Raw genomic sequence first — 19,961 nt, 5'->3', positions numbered from 1 at the left:
GAGCTGGAAGGGACCCGCCAGGGTCATCTAGTCCAACCCCCTGCACAATGCAGGAAACTCAGAAACACTTCAACCTAAATTCACAGGATCTTCATTGCTGTCAGATGGCCATCCAGCCTCTGTTGAAAAACCTCCAAGGAAGGAGAGCCCACCACCTCCCGAGGAAGCCTGTTCCACTGAGGAATCGCTCTAACGGTCAGGAAGTTCATCCTAATGTTGAGCAGGAAACTCTTTGGATTTAATTTCAACCCATTGCTTCTGGTCCTACCTTCTGGGGCCACAGAAAACAATTCCACCCCATCCTCTCTAGGACAGCCCTTCAAGTTCTTGAAGATGGTGATCCTATCACCTCTCAGCCGCCTCCTCTCCAGGCTAAACATTCCCAGCTCCTTCAACCTTTCCTCATAGGACTTGGTCTCCAGACCCCTCACCATCTTCGTCGCCCTCCTCTGGACCCGTTCCAGCTTGTCTTGATCCTTCTTAAAATGTGGTGCCCAAAACTGAACACAAGACTCCAGGTGAGGTCTTACCAGAGCAGAGCAAAGCAATACCATCACTTCACATGATCTGGACACTAAACTTCTGTTGATACAGCCCAGAATTGCATTTGCCTTTTTAACCACCACATCACATTGTTGACTCATGTTCAGCATATGATCCACTAAGACCCCGAGATCCTTTTCACACAGACTACTGCTAAGACAAGTCTCCCTCATCCTATAACCATGCATTGGATTTTTCCTACCGAAATGCAGAACTTCAGATTTATCCCTGTTAAAATTCATTTAATTGGCTTTAGCCCAGTATTCCAGTTTTAGTTACATCACGGAAGTTCCAATATTACAGAAGTAATAACATTGGGACTTCTATTATATTTTCAAGCTACTAAGAAGACTGCAGATTTATACCCCGCCCTTCTCTCTGGATCAGAGTCTCAGAGCGGCTTACAATCTCCTATATCTTCTCTCCCAACAACACCATGTGAGGTGGGTGGGGCTGAGAGAGCTCTGACAGAACCTGCCCTTTCAAGGACAACTCCTGACCCAAGGCCATTCCAGCAGCTGCAAGTGGAGGAGTGGGGAATCTTGTTAGTTCTTGGAAGGTAAGCAGGGTCAGCCCTGATTAGTGAGTTGGAAGACCAACAGGGAAGTCCAGGGTCACAACAGGCAGGCAACGCCAAACCACCTCTGTCCTAAAAGGACATTAACGTTTCTAACACATGGTCTAACGTGGCTCAGAGTGTTAAAGCTGCAGTACTGCAGTCCTAAGCTCTGCTCACGACCTGAGTTCCATCCCCGGAAGAAGGTGGGTTTTCAGGTAGCCGGCTCGAGGTTGACTCAGCCTTCCATCCTTCCGAGGTCAGTCAAATGAGTCCCCAGCTTGCTGGGGGGAAAGTGGGGAAGGCAATGGCAAAACCACCCCGTCAAAAGTCTGCCGTGCAAACGTTGGGAAAGCAGCGTCACCCCAGAGTCGGAAACGCATGGTGCTTGCACAGGGGGACTACCTTGACCTTTTTACTTCTCCCCCACAGCTTGGTGAAAGGGGCTTTGGAGAAGAGGCCCGTAGGCTGCAGTGGGGGCGCAAGCAGTGGGGCAGGCGTTCCAACTCAAGAGATAATTTGCAAGGGGGTGCCCAAGATTTTGACAGCCCAGGGGCCTCCTCGGGGGTTAATCCAGCATTGTTTAAGGCAGGGGTGTCAAACATACAGCCTTGGGGGCCAAATCAGGCCCCCGGAGGGCTCCTATCAGGCCCCCGAGCAACTGGCTGTCATCTGCTTCCTTCTCTCTCTCTCTCTCTCTCTCTCTTGCTTCCTTCTGCATCACAGCTTGCTTTGCAAGGCTTGCTCAATCGCACAGGAGCTACAAGGGAAAGCCTCCATTTTCTCCTTTGGCTGAGGCTCCTCCTGGTCCCCAGGGGAAGGAAGGAAAGAGCCAGAGCTTCCAATGAGTGCTAATGTTTTAAGTTTCTTTTTTAAAAATCCTGTGTTTGTCTGTGTCCTTTATAAAGTTTATCCCTCTGCTATCTTAAACAGGTACCTATATGGCCCGGCCCGACATCTCTCGGCCCCACAAGGTCTCATTTATCTCAGATCCAGCCCTCGTAACGAATGAGTTCGACACCCCTGGTTTAAGGGAGCCCACTGCTGACACCCTGGCCAATCTACCACTGAGTGGGTTGGGGCGGGGGCGTGCCAATTTTCCAGTTTTAGTGGCATTTCAGCATAATATTGCAACGTCTATTATGTTTTCAAGCTACTAAAAGGACATTTAAAAGACTAAAAGGCTCAACATGAGGAAGAACTTCCTGACCATTAGAGCGGTTCCTCAGTGGAACAGGCTTCCTCTTTGGGAGGTGGGGGGCTCTCCTTCCTTGGAGGTTTTTCAACAGAGGCTGGATGGCCATCTGACAGCAATGAGGATCCTGTGAATTTAGGGGGAGGGGTTTGTGAGTTTCCTGCACTGTGCAGGGGGTTGGACTAGATGACCCCAGAGGTCCCTTCCAACTCTATGAAGACCCTGTGACTTTAGGGGGAGGGGTTTGTGAGTTTCCTGCACTGTGCAGGGGGTTGGACTAGATGGCCCCAGAGGTGCCTTCCAACTCTATGAAGACCCTGTGACTTTAGGGGGAGGGGTTTGTGAGTTTCCTGCACGGTGCAGGGGGTTGGACTAGATGGGCCCGGAGGTCCCTTCCAACTCTATGAAGACCCTGTGACTTTAGGGGGAGGGGTTTGTGAGTTTCCTGCACGGTGCAGGGGGTTGGACTAGATGACCCTGGAGGTCCCCTCCAACTCTGTGAAGACCCTGTGACTTTAGGGGGAGGGGTTTGTGAGTTTCCTGCACGGTGCAGGGGGTTGGACTAGATGGCCCCAGAGGTCCCTTCCAACTCTATGAAGACCCTGTGACTTTAGGGGGAGGGGTCTGTGAGTTTCCTGCACGCTGCAAGGGGTTGGACTAGATGGCCCCAGAGGTCCCTTCCAACTCTATGAAGACCCTGTGACTTTAGGGGGAGGGGTTTGTGAGTTTCCTGCACGGTGCAGGGGGTTGGACTAGATGGCCCCAGAGGTCCCTTCCAACTCTATGAAGACCCTGTGACTTTAGGGGGAGGGGTTTGTGAGTTTCCTGCACGGTGCAGGGGGTTGGACTAGATGGCCCCAGAGGTCCCTTCCAACTCTATGAAGACCCTGTGACTTTAGGGGGAGGGGTTTGTGAGTTTCCTGCACGCTGCAAGGGGTTGGACTAGATGGCCCCAGAGGTCCCTTCCAACTCTATGAAGACCCTGTGACTTTAGGGGGAGGGGTTTGTGAGTTTCCTGCACGGTGCAGGGGGTTGGACTAGATGGCCCCAGAGGTCCCTTCCAACTCTATGAAGACCCTGTGACTTTAGGGGGAGGGGTTTGTGAGTTTCCTGCACGGTGCAAGGGGTTGGACTAGATGGGCCCGGAGGTCCCTTCCAACTCTATGAAGACCCTGTGACTTTAGGGGGAGGGGTTTGTGAGTTTCCTGCACGGTGCAGGGGGTTGGACTAGATGACCCTGGAGGTCCCCTCCAACTCTGTGGAGACCCTGTGAATTTAGGGGGAGGTGTTTGTGAGTTTTCTGCATTGTGCAGGGGGTTGGACTAGATGACCCCAGAAGTCCCTTCGAACTCTATGAAGACCCTGTGACTTTAGGGGGAGGGGTTTGTGAGTTTCCTGCACTGTGCAGGGGGTTGCACTAGATGGCCCCAGAGGTGCCTTCCAACTCTATGAAGACCCTGTGACTTTAGGGGGAGGGGTTTGTGAGTTTCCTGCACGGTGCAGGGGGTTGGACTAGATGGGCCCGGAGGTCCCTTCCAACTCTATGAAGACCCTGTGACTTTAGGGGGAGGGGTTTGTGAGTTTCCTGCACGGTGCAGGGGGTTGGACTAGATGACCCTGGAGGTCCCCTCCAACTCTGTGAAGACCCTGTGACTTTAGGGGGAGGGGTTTGTGAGTTTCCTGCACGGTGCAGGGGGTTGGACTAGATGGCCCCAGAGGTCCCTTCCAACTCTATGAAGACCCTGTGACTTTAGGGGGAGGGGTCTGTGAGTTTCCTGCACGCTGCAAGGGGTTGGACTAGATGGCCCCAGAGGTCCCTTCCAACTCTATGAAGACCCTGTGACTTTAGGGGGAGGGGTTTGTGAGTTTCCTGCACGGTGCAGGGGGTTGGACTAGATGGCCCCAGAGGTCCCTTCCAACTCTATGAAGACCCTGTGACTTTAGGGGGAGGGGTTTGTGAGTTTCCTGCACGGTGCAGGGGGTTGGACTAGATGGCCCCAGAGGTCCCTTCCAACTCTATGAAGACCCTGTGACTTTAGGGGGAGGGGTTTGTGAGTTTCCTGCACGCTGCAAGGGGTTGGACTAGATGGCCCCAGAGGTCCCTTCCAACTCTATGAAGACCCTGTGACTTTAGGGGGAGGGGTTTGTGAGTTTCCTGCACGGTGCAGGGGGTTGGACTAGATGGCCCCAGAGGTCCCTTCCAACTCTATGAAGACCCTGTGACTTTAGGGGGAGGGGTTTGTGAGTTTCCTGCACGGTGCAAGGGGTTGGACTAGATGGGCCCGGAGGTCCCTTCCAACTCTATGAAGACCCTGTGACTTTAGGGGGAGGGGTTTGTGAGTTTCCTGCACGGTGCAGGGGGTTGGACTAGATGACCCTGGAGGTCCCCTCCAACTCTGTGGAGACCCTGTGAATTTAGGGGGAGGTGTTTGTGAGTTTTCTGCATTGTGCAGGGGGTTGGACTAGATGACCCCAGAAGTCCCTTCGAACTCTATGAAGACCCTGTGACTTTAGGGGGAGGTGTTTGTGAGTTTCCTGCACTGTGCAGGGGGTTGCACTAGATGGCCCCAGAGGTGCCTTCCAACTCTATGAAGACCCTGTGACTTTAGGGGGAGGGGTTTGTGAGTTTCCTGCACGGTGCAGGGGGTTGGACTAGATGGCCCCAGAGGTCCCTTCCAACTCTATGAAGACCCTGTGACTTTAGGGGGAGGGGTTTGTGAGTTTCCTGCACGCTGCAAGGGGTTGGACTAGATGGCCCCAGAGGTCCCTTCCAACTCTATGAAGACCCTGTGACTTTAGGGGGAGGGGTTTGTGAGTTTCCTGCACTGTGCAGGGGGTTGGACTAGATGGCCCCAGAGGTCCCTTCCAACTCTATGAAGACCCTGTGACTTTAGGGGGAGGGGTTTGTGAGTTTCCTGCACGGTGCAAGGGGTTGGACTAGATGGGCCCGGAGGTCCCTTCCAACTCTATGAAGACCCTGTGACTTTAGGGGGAGGGGTTTGTGAGTTTCCTGCACGGTGCAGGGGGTTGGACTAGATGACCCTGGAGGTCCCCTCCAACTCTGTGGAGACCCTGTGAATTTAGGGGGAGGTGTTTGTGAGTTTTCTGCATTGTGCAGGGGGTTGGACTAGATGACCCCAGAAGTCCCTTCGAACTCTATGAAGACCCTGTGACTTTAGGGGGAGGTGTTTGTGAGTTTCCTGCACTGTGCAGGGGGTTGCACTAGTTGACCCTGGAGGTCGGTTCCAACTCTAGGATTCTATGATTTTCCATCCTTGGAGGTTTTTCAACAGAGGCTGGATGGCCATCGCCATTAAGACCCTGTGACTTTAGGGGGAGGGGTTTGTGAGTTTCCTGCACTGTGCAAGGGGTTGGACTAGATGGCCCCATAGGTCCCTCCCCACTCTAGGACTCCACGACATTCCCATTTCGAACACAGCGGCGACCGTCGAAGGGGCCCCGCTTCGCCAGGGGCGCATGTGGCCTGGGGGCAAGCTGACTCCCTGGCCGGGGAGGGGCCCCGCTTTGCGCGCAGCCCCGGGCCTCCCTCCCTCCCCCCGGGCTCCTTCCCCGCAGCACTCACAGCAGGCAGAGGGCGAAGGCGCCGGCCACGCTCTCGCTGTCGCGCACCAGGAAGCTGCCGTCGCGCCCGGCCCGGGCCAGGAGCTCCTCGGCCGCCGCCCGGCTCAGGTCCTTGTGGTACCACAGCGGCGCCCCAGACGCCGAAGCCACTCCGCCCGCGGCCGCCCCGCAGCCGCCGCCCAGAGCCATGCTCAGCGCCTCCGCTGCGCGCAACCCGCCCGGGGCGCCCCGCTCCAGGCTCGCCGACGCCGCCGGCTCATGCTGCGCCGCCGCCGCCTCCTCCTGCAGCGCCGGGAACTGGCGGCCTCGGCGGGGAGGGGAGCCCCACGGCGGGCGGGAGGCGGAGCGCAGGAGGCGGAGGAGCCGCGCCAGGCCCCGGAAAGGAGAGCGCGCCGCAGGAGGAGGAGCGCGGCACGGGCGGCCCTCGCCACCAGCCCGGCTGCCCGGAGGCGGCGTCGCGCCTCCACTTGGGTTCGAAGCACACAGTTGGAAGGGGGCCCCCCCCGGTCGTCTAGTCCAACCCCCTGCGCGATGCAGGAAACTCACAAACGCCTCCCCCTAAAGTCACAGGAACTTCATCGCTGTCAGGTGGCCATCCAGCCTCTGTTGAAAAACCTCCAAGGAAGGAGAATCATAGAATCCTAAGGTTGGAAGGGACCCCCAGGGTCATCTAGTCCAACCCCCTGCACTATCCAGGAAACTCACAAAACCCTCACCCTACATTCACAGGATCGTCATCACTGTCAGATGGCCCTCTAGCCTCTGTTGAAAAACCTCCAAGGAAGGAATATCATAGAATTCCAGAGTTGGAAGGGACCTCCAGGGTCATCTAGTCCAACCCCCTGCACAGGTCAGCAAACTCACAAACACCTCCCCCTAAATTTACAGGATCCTCATTGCTGTCAGATGGCCTTCTAGCCTCTGTTTAAGAACCTCCAAGAAGAAGAAGAACCCACCACCTCCCGAGGAGTCCTGTTCATACAATCCTAGAGTTGGAAGGGACCCCCAGGGCCATCTAGTCCAACCCCCTGCACAATGCAGGAAACTCACAAACCCCTCCCCCTAAAGTCACAGGAACTTCATCGCTGTCAGATGGCCTTCTAGCCTGTGTTGAAAAACCTCCAAGGAAGGAGAATCATAGAATCCTAGAGTTGGAAGGGACCCCCAGGGTCATCTAGTCCAACCCCCTGCACAATCCAGGAAACTCACAAACCCCTCCCCCTAAATTCACAGGATCTTCATCGCTGCCAGGTGGCCTTCTAGCCTCTGTTGAAAAACCTCCAAGGAAGGAGAGCCCACCACCTCCCAAGGAAGTCTGTTCATAGAATCCTAGAGTTGGAAGGGACCTCCAGGGAGAACCGGGTTGGATTCCCCACTACTCCGCTTGCGGCTGCTGGAATGGCTGTGGGTTAGCCATAGTTCTCGCAGAGTTGTCCTTGAAAGGGAGCTTCTGAGAGAGCTCTCTCAGCCCCACACACCTCACAGGGTGTCTGTTGTGGGGGGGGGAGGTAAAGGAGATTGTAAGCCACTCAGAGATTCAGAGAGTAGGGCGGGATATAAATCCAATATCTTATTATTATCTGGGAGAACAGGGTTTGATTCCCCACTCCTCCACTTGCAGCTGCTGGGATGGATTTGGGTCAGCCAGAGCTCTCGCAGGAGTTGTCCTTGAAAGGGCAGCTTCTGTCAGCCTCTCTCAGCCCCACTCACCTCACAGGGTGTCTGTTGTGGCAGGGAGAAGAAGAAGACGACATTGGATTTATATTCCGCCCTCCACTCAAGAGTCTCAGAGCTGCTCACGATCTCCTTCATCTCCCTCCCCCACAACAGATACCCTGTGAGGTGGGTGGGGCTGGAGAGGGCTCTCACAGCAGCCGCCCTTTCAAGGACAACCTCTGCCAGAGCTATGGCTGACCCAAGGCCATTCCAGCAGGTGCAAGTGGAGGAGTGGGGAATCAAACCCGGTTCTCCCAGATAAGAGTCCGCACACTTCACCACTACACCAAACTGGCTCTCTCAATCACAGGAGATTGTGAGCTGCTCTGAGTCTCTGATTCAGAGAGAAGGGCAGGGTATAAATCTGCAGTCTTCTTCTTCCACTTGCAACTGCTGGAATGGCCTTGGGTTAGCCAGAGCTCTGCAGAGCTGTCCTTGAAATGGCAGGTGCTGGGAGAACTTTCTCAGCCCCACCCACCTCACAGGGGGTCTCCCATTGGAGAGCTAGTTTGGTGTAGTTGTTAAGTGCATGGACTCTTACCTGGGAGAACCGGGTTTGATTCCCCGCTCCTCCACTTGCACCTGCTGGAATGGGTCAGCCATAGCGCTTGCAAGAGTTGTTCTTGAAAGGGCAGCTACTGTGAGAGCCCTCTCAGCTCCACCCATCTCACAGGGTGTCTGTTGTGGGGGGGAGAAGATATAGAAGATTGTGAGCTGCTCTGAGTCTCTGGTTCAGAGAGAAGGGCGGGGTATAAATCTGCTGTCTTCTTCTTTCACTTGCACCTGCTAGAATGGCCTTGTGTCACTCAGAGCTCTGGCAAGAGTTGTCCTTGAAAGGGCACCTTCTGCGACAGCTCTCTCAGTCCCACCCACCTCACAGGGTGTCTGTCTGTTGTGGGGGAGGAAGGTAGAGATTGTGAGCTGCTCTGAGACTCTGTCCTTGAAAGGGCAGCTTCTGGGAGAGCTCTCTCAGCCCCACCTGCCTCACAGAGTGTCTGTTGGGGGGGAGGGAAATAAAGGAGACTGTGAGCCGCTCTGAGACTCTTAAACGTACACTTGACTCCTACTTTGTTCTATTGGTAATATGTTCAATAAAAATAGTTCCGCTTCAAAATGGACATGAATCTTCAGTCTCTTCTGTAGCGTCTCTGAATAATGCCCTTTTGATCCATTTTCAATGCACTTTGCCATGGAATGTTGTGAAAGCTAAAGCACATCGGGAGCGAACTGTAAGGGCGCTGTTCAGCACATACGAAAATGGGCTAAATAGTCTTCAGCAAGCCATTCAAGACGCTTACATTGAAACAAGCCTTTCGGGCTGGGACGTGCTTGCAGCAGAAATGCGGCCTCGAGATGCGAGGGCAAGCCTCTGCATTTGCATGCAGCCACGCTTCCCCTTTCTTGCTTTTGTGGCCAGCTGCAGCAGAGCTTTGCATGCCTTTGCTGGGAAGACGTGCAGAACCTCAAAATCAGATGCAGTGGGAATGGACATGCCTTTGGCCACTTCTAGAATCTACCCCTCTAATGACAGGAACCCCCAGTCTATTTTTCTGTCTCTCAAAATGATGCAGAGATACACTTGTGGACTCAACCGAACCCTTTGAAGAAGAAGAAGAATTGCAGATTTATACCCCGCCCTTCTCTCTCAGTCAGAGACTCTGAGAGGCTTACAATCTCCTTTCCCTTCCCTCCCCCACAACAGACAACCTGTGAGGTGGGTGGGGCTGAGAGAGCTCAGACAGAAGCTGCCCTTTCAAGGACAACTGCGATAGCTATGGCTGACCCAAGACCATTCCAGCAGCTGCAAGTGGAAGAGAAGGAGAATTGCAGATTTATACCCCGCCCTTCTCTCTGAATCAGAGACTCAGAGCAGCTTACAATCTCCTACGTCTTCTCGCCCCAAAACAGACACCCTGTGAGGTGGGTGGGGCTGAGAGAGCTCTGACAGAAGCTGCCCTTTCAAGGACAACTCCTGCGATAGCCAAGGCCATTCCAGAAGGGCAGATTTATACCCTGCCCTTCTCTCTCAATCAGAGACTCAGAACGGCTTACAATCTCCTATACTTCTCCCACCACTACAGACACCCTGTGAGGTGGGTGGGGCTGAGAGGGCTCTCCCAGCAGCTGCCCTTTCAAGGACAACCTCTGAGAGAGCCATGGCTTACCCAAGGCCATTCCAGCAGGTGCAAGAGGAGGAGTGGGGAATCAAACCCGGTTCTCCCAGACAAGAGAGCTCTGGCTGTCCCAAGGCCATGCTAGCAGGTGCAAGTGGAGGAGTGGGGAATCAAACCCGGTACTCCCAGATAAGAGTCCATGCACTTAACCACTACACCAAACTGTCTCTCGATAGAGGTCAACCCAGACTGTTCCCTGGAAGGTCAGATGCTGAAGCTGAAGCTCAAATACTTTGGCCGCCAAATGAGGAGGGAGCACTCCCTGGAGAAGACTCTTGAGAGTCCGTTGGACTGCAAGAAGATCTAGTCAATCCTAAGGAAAATCAGCCCAGACTGTTCCCTGGAAGGTCAGATGCTGAAGCTGAAGCTCAAATACTTTGGCCACCAAATGAGAAGGGAGCACTCCCTGGAGAAGACCCTGATGCTGGGAAAGACAGAAGGCAAAAGAAGAAGGGGACAGCAAAAGAGGAGATGGCTGGACAGCGTTACTGATGTCACAAACACGAATCTGAGCAGACTTCGAAGGATGATGGAAGACAGGAGGGCCTGGCGTGCCTTGGTCCATGGGGTCGCAAAGAGTTGGACTCGACTGTGCGACTGAACAACAACAGAGATTCGAATCTGGGTCTCACGAATCGTAGATCAACTTTGTACCCACCACCACCACACAGTGGATTAGGCTCCCTTCCGTGTTCACTCTCGCGGTAGTCTCTGGCTAAAGGCGAAGGCACAAAAACCTCAGGAATTCACCCTGCAGTGACAGATTCCCACCCCCCCACACATGTTGGCAGAACAATGGGGCTGACTCAGCCCCTTCCGTTGCCTGAGGAATCCTTTCCCTGCCCCTTTTGCTCAGAGACAAGGCAGGGTATGTCGAGCGACAGCTCCACCTGCTGGCAGACTGATGATCCGGCTCCATTACACAGAGGATGCAAATCGTTCACACACAAATGGCAAACTCTAATGATGTTATAACTTCTTGAGATACTAATGCCCTCCATGTAAACCCACAAAGCCAGAATGACGCCCAGATTTATGGCACTTCAGACCTATGACATGTCTGCTTTTTATGCCCTCCACTGCTGTTACAGCCCAGTTAACAATACTAAACAAACAAATACAGACCCCAAATTTGTGATTCCTTTAATAAGAACATAAGAGAAGCCATGTTGGATCAGGCCAATGGCCCATCAAGTCCAACACTCTGTATCACACACACACACACACACACACACACACACACACACATATATATATATATATATATATATATATATATATATACACATATACATACACACACACACACACACACTGTGGCTAATAGCCACTGATGGACCTCTGCTCCATATTTTTATCTAACCCCCTCTTGAAGCTGGCTATGCTTGTAGCCGCCACCACCTCCTGTGGCAGTGAATTCCACACACTAATCACCCTTAGGGTGAAGAAGTACTTCCTTCTATCTGTTTTAACTTGACTGCTCAGCAATTTCATCGAATGCCTATGAGTTCTTGTATTGTGAAAAAGGGAGAAAAGGACTTCTTTCTCTACTTTCTCCATCCCATGCATTATCTTGTAAACCTCTATCATGTCACCCCGCAGTTGACGTTTCTCCAAGCTAAAGAGCCCCAAGCGTTTTAACCTTTCTTCATAGGGAAAGTGTTCCAACCCTTTAATCATTCCAGTTGCCCTTTTCTGGACTTTCTCCAATGCTATAATATCCTTTTTGTGGTGCGGTGAACAGAATTGTACACAGTACTCCAAATGAGACTGCACCATCGATTTATACAGGGGCATTATGATACTGGCTGATTTGTTTTCAGTTCCCTTCCTAATAATTCCCATAATTCCCTTTTTTATTGCAATCGCACCCTGTCTTGACATTTTCAGTGAGTTCTCCACCACGACCCCAAGATCTCTCTCTTGGTCAGTCTCTGCCAGTTCACAATCCATCTGCTAAAAACATTCCCATGACTCTCCATACCAACTCACTGCCCACTTCCTCTATATTTAAAAAATGGCTGGCCATCCCCATTGTGTTTGATGAAGTCTGCTTAAGAGCATACGAAAGCTTACGTTCTGAATAAAACTTAGTTGGTCTTAAAGGCGCCACTTGTCTACTGCTTTATTCACACACGCACACAGTCACACACACTAAATAATGCCCTCTGATCCACTTTCAGTCCACTTTCCATCTGGACTTTGCTAGTTCACACAGTAAAATCCATCTGGTAAGTGCATTGAAAGTGGAACGGGACTGCATTATTTCACTGTGTGTGATCGCAGCCACACAGTGATTAAAATTTGGGATTCACTGCCGGAGGATGTAGTGGTGGCCACAGGAATAAAGAGCTTTAAGTCTGTGGCGGAACCGGCCCGATTCTGCCTTCAGGCCCGGTCCCGTCAGCTCCCTATGGAGTCGCCAACTCCTGGAGGGAGCTATTTCTCCTCCTGCCCCTTGGGCTCGCTGCCACCACCTGCTCAGTCTTGGGGTTCAGATTGAGAGGAACAGGACTCCCAATCCCCCTCTCCAGCTGTGAGGCTAGGCCTCAAGGTCCTCTGCCACCCTGCACTTGGGTTTCACAGAGACCTCAGCGCTTCTTTGGGGCACCCCTGGAGGATTGGCACCTTATCCACCTGCATGCCTTCCCCCTTCCCCGGGGCCCCCTTTATAAAAACAGCGTGGTCTAAAGCGGTCTGGGGATCTAGGTGGTACAGAGATTAACTGCCAGCATTTAAAACAGAAAAAAACATTTATTTAAAAGAGAAAAATATAGGAAAAGAAAAACACAAAACAAAAACAGTTGCATTTAAAAAGTTAGCACCGCACAGCACCGCACAGCCAAGCACAGCAAACAGCATAACAAAATAAAGGTGGTTTTTAAACGCATCGTATTGTCCCTGGTCTATACTTGATCTGCCTAAGAAAATGACTTACTTTGTCTGCCTGCCTGGGGGCCCCCCCCGGCAGGAGCCTCCATTGCTCACCACATGCTTGCTCGAGCGCTGGCTCGAATCTGAGACTCTCTTCCTGCCTAGCACATGGCAGGAACAACAGCACTTCCTGCTTCTCTAGGGGACTTTCCCCCTAGCGTTGTTGGTTTGGCTCTGGAAGGGAGGGGGGGGAGTGAGGGGAAGGCTACACAGCCTGCTGAATGGATTTACTGATCCCTGCCTTTTTGGATGAAGCACCAACACTCTCAGATGGCGTTTCTCCACACGTCCCCCTCCTTAAATTCTGAGCCGGAGGGGTTGCCTCCTACAGAGGTGACCCCGTAGCAGAATCCAAACAAACAAGGAGAAACCCGTTAACCAAAATATTTCACAAACATTCAGGTATTTCTCCAATAATACACAAAGTCCAGCACCCTAGGTGCCCATGTCCTTTCTGGACAAAACGTTGCATGGCTGCATGCAGCAGGAATGTCCAGTCTTTAAGATGTACTCCTCCATCTCCCAGGACCACCTCTGGAGTTTGGTGCTCTCCCTCCGTTGCTGCTGTTGCTGGGGTGAGTGGTCCATCAAAGGAGGAAATTCCTGGCCCCACATATGAGGTTGGAAACTGCCCAGTTCCCACACAGTTGCTTCTTCTTTATCCCTCATTGGTGGAATGTTCCCTCTGTCCACTCTGTCCTCCCAGAAAACTACCTCTGGTGCTGCAAACAATTGCTGTCCCAGCTTCTTTTTGTCTCCTTCCTTCCTACCTATGTGCAACACCATGGACCTCGCAGAGAATGGCTGTGGTATATTCACCTGCCCCACTTCAACTGCCTTTCCCGTCTTCTCCATAGCCCCCACACAGGTAGCATCGTCTAGATCATCCACAATCATATGGGGTCCCTCCCATTCCACTTTCCGTTCACCAGAATGAAGGGGCAGGAAATCCATCACCCTATCCCCTGTCTCAGCTTCTGAGAACTCCACTTTCTGGTCCCTTGCCACCTCACACAGTGGTTCCAGCCTAGGGTCACTTTGAACCTCAGACAGGAACATTTCTGGCTCCCCCAGACTTCCTATCATCTGTTCCTTCAAGCCACCCCTAGTCCCACTGTTTCCAGAACACTCAGCCAACGTTTGATCTGGGTTCTCCGCCCCCTCAGTTGGTTTTTCAGTGTCCACCAACTGAGCTTCTTCCTGCCTGGAAGGCCCCACAGCCTTCTGCTGCCCTTGTGGAAATTGGGCACACCCTCCTGCAGGGCTTGAGACAGGCTGGTCCTCCCCCTCCCCGGTTAGTGGTGAGGTGGCTTCCCTAACGTTGCCTTCCTCCCCCCACCTTCCCCTGAGGGTTTGGCTTGGGTTCTCAGTCCCCTCGGTTGGTTTTTCAGCACTACCAAACTGACCCCCTTCCTGCCTGTAAGGTCCCACAGCTTCCCAGGATTCCTGTCTGCCCTGCTTCAAGACGACCTGTTTTGAGAGCGTCTCAGACGATCCCACTTCCTGATCCACAGCTACTTGGTGAACCGGTTCCAACCTAAGGCCGCTCCGGACCCCCTTCTGGAACCGCTCCCGTTCCCCCAAGCCTTCAGCTATGTGCTCCTCTGAGCCCCCATTAGCCTTGCTGCTCTCAGAAACTCCTGTGAAATCTCCACTCTCCACCTCTGTCTCTTCAGCATGCACATCCTTTATGCTCGACGGGTCCCTTTCCTTGCTAGGAACATCTACAGCCTCTTGCTGCACTTGGGGAAAGCTACACCCCTTCTCCCCTTGAGAACACCCTACTCCAGGGCTTGAGACAGGCTGGTCCTTCCCCTCCTGGGTGACTGCCCTCTCTTCGTCCTCAGTAACCTGGGCTACCTCCCCCTCCCTGGTTGGTGGTGAGGTGGCTTCCTTAAAGTTGCCTCCCTCCTCCCACTTTCCCCTGGGGGGTTGGCTGCGGGGTACAGCCTTGATAGAGTACTGGCCAACCAACAAATCCCGGCCCAATAACACTGGAACTGTTTGTTCCTTCATTACCCCACATTCAGAATAGGATTTACCTTCTTGTGGAGCCAAACCCCTGAACTGCTTTCGGGAGTGGTCTGGCCCCAGTTTAAACCTTTGAAATACAGTGGCTTTATAGGCCGCAAAAGTTATCCCCCCATCTTCCATAGGCATGCTGTAATAGATGGCTGAAAGCTCTCCAGTCAGGTTGCTACAAAGGTAAGACATATAGTCCTCCTCTGCAATCCCCCACTGTTTGGCTGCCCTCTCAAAGTTGGAGAGGTATGTGGAGGGGTCTTCTCCCTCCTTGTACACTGCAAAGTCTTTGGGGGTGACTTGGATCTCTTTGCTTAGTTCAGCTTCCAGACGTAGCACCTCAAGCTCATGGCGACGTTGCTCTTCCTGTTCCCGTCTGCGGATCTCTGCTTCTTCCTGTCTGCGGATCGCATCCCTCTCTGCTTGTCGTTCCTCTCTCTCTCGTTCCTCCTGTCTGCGGACTTCAGCTTGCTCTCTTTCCTCCCGTCTGCGGTCTCGGTCCGCCTCGATACGCATTCTTGCCAGTTCCAACTGTAGCTGCAAGATTACTTCTGACTGGGTGGGGGCCACTTTTGCAGGGGCCCCTGCAGCCTCAAGATGCTCCAACAGGAGGACTTGCATATCTACTACAGTCAGGTTGTCCCACTCCAGCTCTTGCTTTGCGCACTCTTCCTGGAGCTGTGGCTTTGTCATCTTCAGGATTTCCAGTTTCTTAGCACGCTCCATCCTAACTAGCTAAACTTTCCCTACTCCAGTTGACCCGAAAAGAAAACAAAACCGCTGTTGCTTCCTCTGGGTGCTTGCACGTATCAAAAAGCAAAAATGCCTGGCCAATCAAGTTCTCTGTTTGTTCTCATCCCACCGCTGCCGCCAAGTGTGGCGGAACCGGCCCGATTCTGCCTTCAGGCCCGGTCCCGTCAGCTCCCTATGGAGTCGCCAACTCCTGGAGGGAGCTATTTCTCCTCCTGCCCCTTGGGCTCGCTGCCACCACCTGCTCAGTCTTGGGGTTCAGATTGAGAGGAACAGGACTCCCAATCCCCCTCTCCAGCTGTGAGGCTAGGCCTCAAGGTCCTCTGCCACCCTGCACTTGGGTTTCACAGAGACCTCAGCGCTTCTTTGGGGCACCCCTGGAGGATTGGCACCTTATCCACCTGCATGCCTTCCCCCTTCCCCGGGGCCCCCTTTATAAAAACAGCGTGGTCTAAAGCGGTTGGGGATCTAGGTGGTACAGAGATTAACTGCCAGCATTTAAAACAGAAAAAAAAATTTATTTAAAAGAGAAAAATATAGGAAAAGAAAAACACAAAACAAAAACAGTTGCATTTAAAAAGTTAGCACCGCACAGCACCGCACAGCCAAGCACAGCAAACAGCATAACAAAATAAAGGTGGTTTTTAAACGCATCGTATTGTCCCTGGTCTATACTTGATCTGCCTAAGAAAATGACTTACTTTGTCTGCCTGCCTGGGGGCCCCCCCCGGCAGGAGCCTCCATTGCTCACCACATGCTTGCTCGAGCGCTGGCTCGAATCTGAGACTCTCTTCCTGCCTAGCACATGGCAGGAACAACAGCACTTCCTGCTTCTCTAGGGGACTTTCCCCCTAGCGTTGTTGGTTTGGCTCTGGAAGGGAGGGGGGGGGAGTGAGGGGAAGGCTACACAGCCTGCTGAATGGATTTACTGATCCCTGCCTTTTTGGATGAAGCACCAACACTCTCAGATGGCGTTTCTCCACAAAGTCTGTTAGTGGCTACGACTCATGGGGATTGAGCAGAACCTCCACATTCAGAAGCACTAAACTTCGGAATTCCAGAGGCAGGAGACAACAAGGGAAGGCCTCGGCCTCTCTGCCCTGTTGTTGGCCTTCCAGAGGAACTGGCTGGCCCCTGTGTGAGACAGGAGGCAGGACTAGATGGCCCCTCACTGGTCTGACCCAGCAGGGCTCTTCTGAGGTTCTTCTCAGGGGAAGGCCTTGGCCTCTCTGCCCCATTGTTGGCCCTCCAGAGGAGTTGGCTGGCTACTGTGTGAGACAGGAGGCTGGACTAGATGAACCCTCACTGGTCTGATCCAGCAGGGCACTTCTGAAGTTCTTCTCAGGGGAAGGCCTCGGCCTCTGTGCCCTGTTGTTGGCCCTCCAGAACTGGTTGGCTTCTGTGTGAGGCAGGAGGCTAGACTGGATGGACCCTCCCTGGTCTGACCCAGCAGGACTCTTCTGAGGTTCTTCTCAAGGGAAGGCCTCAGCCTCTCTGCCCTGTTGTTGACCCTCCAGAACTGGTTGGCCCCTGTGTGAGACAGGAGGCTGGACTAGGTGGACATTCACTGGTCTGATCCAGCAGGGGTCTTCTGATGTTCTTCTCAGGGGAAGGCCTCGGCCTCTGTGCCGTGTTGTTGGCCCTCCAGAAGAACTGGTTGGCCACTGTGTGAGACAGGATGTTGAACTAGATGGACCCTCCCTGGTCTTATCCAGCAGGGCTCTTCTGAGGTTCTTCTCAGAGGAAAGCCTCGGCCTCTCTGCCCTGTTGTGGACTCTCCAGAGGAACGGGCTGGCCACTGTGTGAGACATTATTCCCAGTGGAGGAGAGGCATTTAAAAAGAATGCAGTTCCTTTAAATGTGATGGCCAGAACTCCCTTCAGAGTTCAGTTGTGCTTGCCACACCCTTGCTCCTGGCTCCACTCCCAACATCCCCGATTATTTCTTGAAGCAGACTTGGCCACCCTAGGTCTAGCTCAGGGACGGCTGGCAACCAGCTTCGGAGAGCCTCCTTTGCCAAAGGTCAGTTCAGAGCTGTGGTCATTCGTCGCCAAGTCTGAATGTGGGATGGGAGGCAATTAGCAGACAGAACTTCTATATCGCTCACTTGGCTCCGATCCCTGCGGAAAGCCAAAGTCCACCTGCCCCAGCGTCCTGCTTCCAACGGCGGCCAGCCAGCTCCTTCCTGGAAGACCATCTGTGTGGCCGTGGCCCCACCTGGGAGACGCCGGATTGTTTTGCTACAGACAGGCGGACGTGGCTGCTACTCCTCTGGAATTGTGCCCTTCTTGGCACAAGAGCTCCCTCCTGAAAGCTCACTTACTGAAGTCCATTTGCCCAGGCTCAGGGAACCTGCCGGCACTTTCGCACATGCTCAATCATGCGCATGAAATGCACTTCGCAACTGAATTTTAACTTGGAGAAACGTCGACTGCAGGGTGACATGATCGAGGTTTACAAGATTATGCCTGGGATGGAGAAGGTAGAGAAAGAAGGACTTTTCTCCCTTTCTTGTGGGCACTCCGTGAAATTGCTGAGCAGTCGGGTTAAAACCGATAGAACAGAGGTGCCAACGGGAGCTCTCCAGATGTTTTTTGCCTACAACTGCCATCAGTCCCAGCCAGCATGGCTAATGGCTGGGGCTGATGGGAGTTGTAGTCAAAAAACATCTGGAGAGCTACCGTTGGCAACCCCTGTGATAGAAGGAAGTCTTTCTTTTTTTTTTAATTTTATTTATATCCCACCCTCCCCGCCTAGGCAGGCTCAGGGCGGCTAACAACAAGTTCAATAAAATTATACAATATATGATAAGTTTAAAACAACATTTAAATTATACAGTAATTTAAAACAACAATATCTAAAACGAGTTCCAATTGTCTGAGTCGTTCCATAATTTAGACGGCAGTGGTCTTCCTGATGTTATTCTGTACATTTATACAATGGCAGAGATCACTAGATAAAATCGTTGGTGGATTAAACAGCCATCTTATCAGCGGTCTACAAAGGCCTGCTTGAAAAGAATGGTCTTACAGGCCCTGCGGAATTGGTCTAAATTCCGCAGGGCCCGTACGTCCTCTGGGAGCTGATTCCAAAGGCACGGGGCTGTAACAGAGAAGGCCCATGCCCGGGTGCTCTGTAATTTTGCCTCCTTTGGCCCAGGGATAGTCAGCATGTTCTTCACCCAAAGGGTGATCAACACGTGGAATTCATTGCCACAGGAGGTGGCGGCGGCTACAGTCATACAATCTTCAAGAGGAGATTGGATAAACATCTGGAGCAGAGGTCCATCAGGAGCTATTAGCCACAGCGTATTGTCGGAACTCTCTGTCTGGGGCAGTGATGCTCTGTATTCTTGGTGCTTGGGGAGTGCACAGTGGGAGGGCTTCTTGTGTCCTGGCCCCACTGATGGACCTCCTGATGGCACCAGGTTTTTTGGCCCCTGTGTGACACAGAGTGTTGGACTGGAGGGGCTATTGGCCTGATCCAACAAGGCTTCTCTTATGTTCTTATGTGACACAGAGTGTTGGACTGGAGGGGCCACTGGCCTGATCCAACAGGGCTCATCTTATGTTCTTATGTGACACAGAGTGTTGGACTGGATGGGCGACTGGCCTGATCCAACGTGGCTTCTCTTATGTGACACAGAGTGTTGGACTGGATGGGCCATTGGCCTGATCCAACAGGGCTTCTCTTATGTTCTTATGTGGCACAGAGTGTTGGACTGGAGGGGCCATTGGCCTGATCCAACAAGGCTTCTCTTATGTGATACAGAGTGTTGGACTGGATGGGCCATTGGCCTGATCCAACAGGGCTTCTCTTATGTTCTTATGTGACACAGAGTGTTGGACTGGAGGGGCCATTGGCCTGATCCAACAAGGCTTCTCTTATGTGACACAGAGTGTTGGACTGGATGGGCCATTGGCCTGATCCAACAGGGCTTCTCTTATGTTCTTATGTGACACAGAGTGCTGGACTGGAGGGGCCATTGGCCTGATCCAACAAGGCTTCTCTTATGTGACACAGAGTGTTGGACTGGATGGGCCATTGGCCTGATCCAACAGGGCTTCTCTTATGTTCTTATGTGACACAGAGTGTTGGACTGGAGGGGCCATTGGCCTGATCCAACAAGGCTTCTCTTATGTTCTTATGTCTGAGGCAGTGATGCTCTGTATTCACGGTGCTTCAGGGTAGGGGGGCAATAGTAGGTGGGATTTTATTGTTCTGGCCCCACTGATGGCCCTCCTGATGGCACTTGGTTTTTATGGCCCCTGTGTGACACAGAGTGTTAGATTAGGTGGGCCACTGACCTGATCCAACATGGCTTCTCTTATGTTCTTATGAACCTGCTGGCACTTTCACACATGCTGAATCAAGCACATATCAGTATTGCAAAATATCAGTCAAGTGCACTAGAATTGGACTGAAAGTTAATTATTCCGATGGCGAATAGAACCAAATGAAATTTATTTGGAATACTGTGTGCAGTTCT

General features: G+C 52.6%; 1 protein-coding gene across 1 annotated transcript in view; it reads right to left on the bottom strand.

Annotated features, from left to right (window-relative positions):
* Positions 1 to 9,084, bottom strand: part of LOC132590952 (phosphatidylinositol 3,4,5-trisphosphate 5-phosphatase 2-like) — a 145,273-nt gene extending 136,189 nt beyond the window's left edge. The window contains 2 exon segments of the mRNA XM_060263863.1: positions 5,878 to 6,342; positions 8,891 to 9,084. Of these exon segments, the coding sequence (XP_060119846.1) occupies positions 5,878 to 6,342; positions 8,891 to 9,084 (659 nt within the window).
* Between the last annotated feature and the right edge of the window lie 10,877 nt (positions 9,085 to 19,961).

Source organism: Heteronotia binoei, unplaced genomic scaffold (genome assembly GCF_032191835.1).
Source record: "Heteronotia binoei isolate CCM8104 ecotype False Entrance Well unplaced genomic scaffold, APGP_CSIRO_Hbin_v1 ptg001265l, whole genome shotgun sequence".
NCBI lineage: Eukaryota > Metazoa > Chordata > Lepidosauria > Squamata > Gekkonidae > Heteronotia > Heteronotia binoei.
This window is presented reverse-complemented; position numbering and strand designations above follow the sequence as displayed.